General features: G+C 42.1%; 1 protein-coding gene across 1 annotated transcript; it reads right to left on the reverse strand.

Moving 5' to 3' along the window:
- Window positions 1-4,229: 4,229 nt before the first annotated feature.
- Window positions 4,230-4,637, reverse strand: LOC104441254. Its single transcript, XM_010054297.3, has one exon. It carries the CDS (start codon window positions 4,635-4,637, stop codon window positions 4,230-4,232), a length of 408 nt encoding a protein of 135 aa, XP_010052599.2.
- Window positions 4,638-7,386: the final 2,749 nt, after the last annotated feature.

Below are 7,386 nucleotides of genomic sequence, written 5' to 3' on the forward strand. Positions count from 1 at the left end.
ATTAAAACAAGGGAGCCAATCTTCGGAGCCACCGACCCGGTCCGATGGATCCTTAATAGCATTGAAGTCCCCCAAGACAAGCCAAGGAGTGTCTCGAAGATGGTTGCTTTTCATGATGATGTCTTCCCACAGCGGTCTCCTCAGCGAAAAAGAGTGATCTCCATAAATAAAAGAAACACAGCAAGCCACCCCAGAGTCAAGGCTCTTAAGGTTCCCATGAATTGCCTGCTTGGTAAGAGAGAAGGTTTCAAACTTGACTCTCATGGGGTCCCATCCGACCCAAATTCTACCCCTGGGGAAAAAGTCATAGTTTGCAGTCCAACACCAACCTCTCAATAGAGCTTCGGATATGGAGTTAAAGCGATCCTGTGGCACCTTAGTTTCCACCAAACCAACACAGCACAAGTGGTTCGAAGTAATAAAATTACGAATCTCCGCTTGTCTAGTCGAATCAACCATACCTCTAATATTCCAGCAACCTATATACATATGTACAAAAGAGGAAAAGAGGAAGGGTTACCTCCTTCTCGGTGGCTTGCGACGGCTCGGAGTGGGAGCCACACGAGTCGGTGGAGGAGGTGGGTCTGGAGGAAGCACCAGGGGCTTATCCTGGGTATTCTCCTCCCTGTTTCTCGTTGGAGGAGCCTTCGGCGATAGACCTGGAGGGGCCTTCGGCGATTGACAAGGCGAGAGAAGATCTTCATCTGAGCTAAGGTGGTTGACAGACTCATTTAACTCCGCTCCACTCCCTAGGCCCGCATCTAGATGGCTAATAGGGTCTTCCTCCATTGTCGAGGTGTGGTCATCCACACTGATTAGTGCTTGAAACCCACTCTGAGCCCTCCGGGTAGAGGTTGATGGCAAGCTTTTAAGAGCGCCGATCGCTTGAGAGGTGGTTCCTCTTCACCGAGCTTGCGGATGGTCCAAACATGTCTCCTGGGGGGGAGATTTGTTCTTCTTTCCCTTGACTTGTTTCCATCCAAAATCAGCTTCATTCGGATCTACCACCAATCGGTGAAGTCTCGAGGGGCGGGCCTCCTTTGGTGGGGGGAGGGATGGTCTGAACTTGCTTCTGGCCTTGCACCGCCTTCCGACCATTCAAAGAGGCTGCACAATTGTGCCCAAAGGAGCCACACTTCAAGCATTCCGCTGGCTTCCACTCATACTCGATGGCAATCGACCGAACAACTCCGTTTAGTCTTACCTTGGTCAAGTAGAACCTTGGCTTGTTTACTTGAATCTCCACACAGACTCTTGCAAAAGAGATCCTTTGAGATTGCTCCGTGCGTTGATCAACAAATAACGGCTTGCCAATGGTGCTCGCGATGGCGCTAATTTTGGGGCCGTCCATAGGTCAAGAGGTAGGTTCTTCAAGCGAATCCACACTGGCACCGCGGTTTGTTTCTCCCTCTTCAACTCTAGGAGCGGCTTCCATTGTTGCAAAACAAGTGCAACTCTTGCAACCGTTATAGGTCCTTCTTCCAAAATCTTCCTTCTGAACTCGGGGTTAGGGATGCGGAAGAAAAAGAAACCCTGGTCATCGGCAAAAACCTCAACAAGCTTTGGTCCCCAACATAGCTTGAGCGAGTTCTCCGTGAGCTGGAACGACAAACTCTTTCCTACATAATATCCAACCAGACACTCATGCCATTTGGGATCCACCGCATCTAACATTTCTTCAGGAAGATCCACTACTGGGGTATCATCCTCAAACGAGGGAGGAACAAAGGTAAGGTCATACCCTCTCGCTGCAAGTTTTGCAACATTTGCCCACGTCCGGACAGCCGGGGCGTCTGGTTTCCTCGCTTGTTTTTGCGAGGCTTGGGGCCGTTTGGAAGCCGACCTCGCTCTACTTCGTCCTCTCGAGCGCCTATCCCGGCCTACATCTTTGGGACCACGGTTTGAGGTCTCTGCTAGTGCAGGAGCCTTGCCCGTGAGCATGGAGGCCCGGGCCTCCTTGTCTCGATTGAGGGGGTTAGACGTCCTCTCCGATTCATCTCTCAATTGTGCCGTATTACTCGGCTCACCACCCACAGCCATTGGAGCAGCCATAACATACCCAGCCAGGTAACAAGGCAAAATTTTACACTTGCTAAAATTAACAAACCATGAAAATGAACACAAGAGGCAAGGGAACATAAGCGAATGGTGAGGTGAGTGAACAAAGGCGAGCGAGCCAAATGAAGAGAGGGGAGTCACAAGATGAGTGGTGAGCAAGTGAAACTAGAGACGAGTGGTGAGCAAGATGAGCAAGTGAGATTGAGGCAAGTGAAGAGAGTTTCTTTTTTCTTTGTCGAATTAAAGTTGGGTTTCTTTCTACTTTCTAATTCACACGACAAACAAATTTACAAAGAAAATAGAGAAGGAGGCGCTAGAATTTAGAATAGATATAAAATATATTAGATATATTCTATATATATATACATATAAGGGTTGGTTCAGGTTGAACCAATCCGAAACTTGTAGAATTGAGAACTAACCTACACAATATAAGATCCAAGGGTTTCATGAGAAATGACCGATCCAACCTTCCTAAGAACTAGACGAAAACCGATTGAGTTGGGTTCGTCCAGGGTTCACCCTTAATTAAACCCCAATCTCCACCTCCCAACCTTTGTTGTTGACATTGGTTGCCGTGCCACCCCATCGCCTTCGAGCATTATTGCATCCCGAGTGTTGTCGCTGCCGCCGCCTCCTTGGCAGCCCCTCCCGTTTGTGGGAATTGCGATAAATTTGAAATTGGATAGTTGTGTCGCTGAGGGCGATTGGTTCCTCGAGTATTCAAAGAAAGCCTCACAAGCATTTAAATCATTGCCTAAAATAATTTTTACACTAGTAAATCGATTATTTAAATGTGATTTATATTATATGACAAATTTAACTTTTCTTTCATAAACATTGTTGATCTTATAACACGTGTTAAATAAATAAGAAGATCTTAGCGCATGATGAGATTATAAGTGCTTGTGTAGAACACTTATAATAACAACTGAAATTGTAGTAATTACAATAACAATAATAATTATCGAATTTTCAAATAATGTTGTTTTGGCAATGCACTGATGATTAAAAATAAAGTGAATGAGGCATTTGACCAGCAAAAAGTTCAAGCCCACCACATATTTCTGTAAAAGTGCTTACTTCGGTTCTTCCTTCGTATTACTTCTACTTCTGGGTAGATTCTTCTTGAGCTTTAATTGATATTTAGATTGAACAATGACTCCATAAAATATTCATTCTATTAAATAGGACTCACAAAATTATTAATCCAATGGTAATTTAAACAAATAATTCAGATGACGAATTCAAACATTACATGGAATTAACGTACTCAGATTTTTCCCCCAAATCCAATAGTACCTGCTCTGTACAAATACAGAGTGCCTTCTTCTCCTCTCTACTAATGAGATATTAAAGACGGATTTTGATATTTTATTCATAAATCTGAATCTAATCGGATATAGACAAAGTCTGGTTCTTAACAATAATTATCGGACATTGTCAAGCGATAATCTGATAATCACACCATTGGCAACGTCAGGCAAGATAAGGTGAGCATGTTTGTGAGCATTGATCCTGCCAGTGAATCAAAACTCAATTGAAAGTAACTAAAAACAATTAGAAAGTTAGCCAAATTAATTCTTCCACAGCAGAACAATATATCATCTAAGCAGACACATTTTAATTAAAGTAACACTGAAAAAGTTCTGGCTGAAAGTTGCAAACCCAATGCCCATATCTCACAAACATGTCGGGGGGTTAATTTGTTTTTGTTATACTTCAATATGTCGTTGGTTATAAAACTTCTCTTGATCTTTTAACTTAAATTGGGACTCTTTTTTATGTAATGTATAGTTTGCAGTTTAAAATTATATTATTTTGTTGTTGACCAAGCTCTCAGCAGTATAAATCTAGGGCACCCCTTTCTGAAATTTTATATTTCAACGAGACGCTACAAAGCATTGAACGGAAAACATCTTCATTATGATAATGCCAAAATCCTCGTTAAAACAATAAAAAAAAAAAAAGACGAGATCAAAATAGGTACCTTTGTTCTTTTTATTCTTGACTCTCAAGTAATTATCACTCTTAGGGAAGGTAACTAAAAAGAAAGAAAAAGAAAACCAAAGAACCCTCCATGAATTAGACCCAATAATGAGAGGCTTCTAAATGTTTTTGCCCAACAAAATGACCATAAACATTGACTTCCAGATTACCGACACTTTGATTCACTGGCCAGCGGCAAATGCCTCGACAGGGAAGCTCTTGGTAATCCCGGCGAGGCTCTTGAAGTGGACCTTCCTGGCCGGCGAGTCAGCAGTGATTTCTGACACCGGCGGCCACAGCATGAGCTCCTTGGCCTTCACACCCTTGAGCTTCTTGATCGTGCCTTTCTCGACGTAGCCCTTGACCTCGGTGTCGTAGCTCACCAGCTTGCTTATCATCTTGAACTGATGCTCAACCTTCTTTTGCTGAACAATCCACATGTACCCGGTGCTCTCCACAAACCCAACCTCCACCACATTGGCCAGTGGGAGGAGCCCCTGAGGGAGTTCAAATTTCTGTAGGAGAGAGATTGCCATTTTGAGCCCCTCCTCATGGCCCTTCTTCACGATGGCTCCTTCCTTCTCTGCCATCGTTCAACAGCTTCCTTCTCTTTGGTTGTTTCTTGTTTGAGAGTGAATGAGCTGAGACAATGTGGATGGCGAATTTATGCTACTAGTTTGATGAGGTGAGGCATGTGAGGCATGGAAAAGACAAGATTAGCAGAGGAAACCGAGGTGAAGTGTACATAGTAATCCTCGCTTGTTTGGTTTGTTTCGATCTTCGTCACTTTCCTTCTTTGTCCTAAAGCTTTTGCCTTCACAATTACCCATCATTTTAATCATGGTCATGAAAAAATCCGCTGTCCCTCTAAAACAGGACGATGAAATTTATGGACTGGATGGTGCTTTTTAAGTTAAACTAGTTCCCATGATTAGATGAATATATGCTAGTTAGTACTCGTAACATCTCACGAAATTATCATGTGCTTCACCATCCAGAGTGGCCTTATTTCCCCATTTGTCCTAGATGTTTCTTTGCGAATCTCTTTACCCTCACCGTTATCACTTAAAGCTGTACATGGCGTTCTGGAACATAAGTAATACAGTTAAAGCAGTTACTCAAACTAAGGTAACATCGTCACAAATCATGATCTATTTTTCCACCATTTGCGTTATCATGTTGCATAGAGGATGATTAACAGAAGAGTTAAGTAATAACAATCTCAGAACAAATATCTCGTAAAACAGTAGAGAGAGAATAGCATGTCCATAAGTAGTAGACTTCAGACTCATTTGATTCCACAATCTTCTATTGAAAACCACAAAAAAATTCCATTAAGCAATAGAAGAATGTCCACAGCTATCTAAACTTAATCGGCTTAGCTATTCACGTTGGGAGTTGGAGTATGGCATAGAATGACCAACCCAAGTTTTCTCCGTTGCTAGGACGTGGACTCTTGGAAAAGAATCGGTAGCTCCTGCAAATAAAATGCAGAATTTTTCACTATTTAATGTCATTGGACGTTCATATTATGCCCTACGCTGCAAATAGATTGATCCGGAGGCATCTTGTGTATTCTTCCTCCCCAGAACTGCAATTGAATTGACCGATCACAAAAGTGGTGCTGTGGTAGTTGCCTGAAAAAAATTTCGTACTTCTCCAGGCACAAATTTTACAATGAAAGCATGGATTTATATATCAGATCCTAAAGAAAAAGGTGCATGTTCCCATCTGATAAACATTCACCGTGATTATGCACGCACAGAACTATGTACGGCATGGTTGCAATGAAGAGCACCAAAAATTTCCGTCAGTCACTTTCAATTCAACAAAATAATTCAAAACAAGAGGCAGGCTACAGAACAAGTAGAAGTTTCATATCCAGTCTCCATCAAAGGCCAAATCAAACACTATAATAGCATATTAATTTGATAGGATTCTGGTACAAACTTGACAAACAACCAAATACATTGTGATTAACATGGGACCCAAGCAAATGAAGGATGTAAACAGAACGATCCACCCTGAACTTAGTATTAATTTTGAAAGTAGAAAAAGCACCACAAGGATCAAACTAATTTTCATCCATCATGACAGAGGGGAAACCTGCGGAAAAGCAACCCGACCAACCACAACCAATCAAGAGTACTCAGGACTTACAAGGACACAGTACACTAGAATAGGCTTATATCTCCAGCTGTGCATATTGCGAGCTCCATTGATTTTCATTGCAAGGCATATGATTCAAGGTTACACCTGTTTTACTGCAGGAAAAAATGCCAAATGGTGAGCATGAAGTGTGAACTAATACATGCCACAAAGCTGGATTCAATGGACGGCCTACCTCTCCTTCTTCCATACCAACTTTAGCCGAGCCACTTATCCTTCGTGCATCTTCTGTTACAAGATGGAAAACTGAAAATAAAGATCCAAAAGATGAATGCAAGGGGAAGTGGAGAGTAATTTAGGGTGCATTTAGTAATTATTCTGCTCTTGAGAACAATTTCCGCTTAGTAATGATTTGTTTATATTCTGTTTCCGAGAATAATTTTTATACATTTCAAGGCATATGGGAACTGCCCAAAATTCGTATTCCCGAAATAGAAATGCATTTGGTAGGACTCGTAAATTTTTCTTTTAATTTTTTATACTTTTATTATATTTTTCTTATTTTTCTCTTATTTTTCTTTTTATTTTATCTTTTCTCTTCTTCTTCCTCCTTCTGCCAGTGGCTGGTGACGATGGTGGCCAAGATTTGCTAGGCAAGGTTTGGCGAGCTCGCTAGAGCCTTGCCAAGCCAAGGTGAGGTCCGGTGAGTTTGCTTAAGGCTCGCCTAGCCATTGCGAGCCTAGGCCTCACCAAATCTGGACAAGGCCGAGCCTTGCCGGTAACCAAGTGAGCCTTGCCTAGCCCGATGAGGCTCGACCTCACCCAAGCGGCGAGAGGTTAGCCTTGCCAGGCTAGGTTAAGGTCAACCTCACGCCACATGGGCAAGGTTTAGTCTCATCGGTGGCCTAGTGAGGCTTGCGGTGGCCAAGTGAGGCTCCAATGAGCTTGTTAGATTTCACCCAATCAATTGCCAGCCCCCGCTAGTGGTGGTGGCCGACAATGGCCAATGACCGATTGTGGGGAAGAAAAAGAGAAAAAAAGAAAAATAAGTTTGGGTTTTGATTATGGAATTATTCTCGAAAACAAAGAAACAATTTACTTCTTGATTTTGTTTTATATCTATTTTTGGGAACCAAAACAAAATGGATTTTTATTTTTAAGAATAAAAAATTTACTAAACGTATTTCTATTCTAAATTTACTTTTGGGAACAAAAGAATAAAATAAGTTA

This window comes from Eucalyptus grandis, chromosome 1 (assembly GCF_016545825.1).
Source record: "Eucalyptus grandis isolate ANBG69807.140 chromosome 1, ASM1654582v1, whole genome shotgun sequence".
In the NCBI taxonomy this organism is placed as follows: Eukaryota; Viridiplantae; Streptophyta; class Magnoliopsida; order Myrtales; family Myrtaceae; genus Eucalyptus; species Eucalyptus grandis.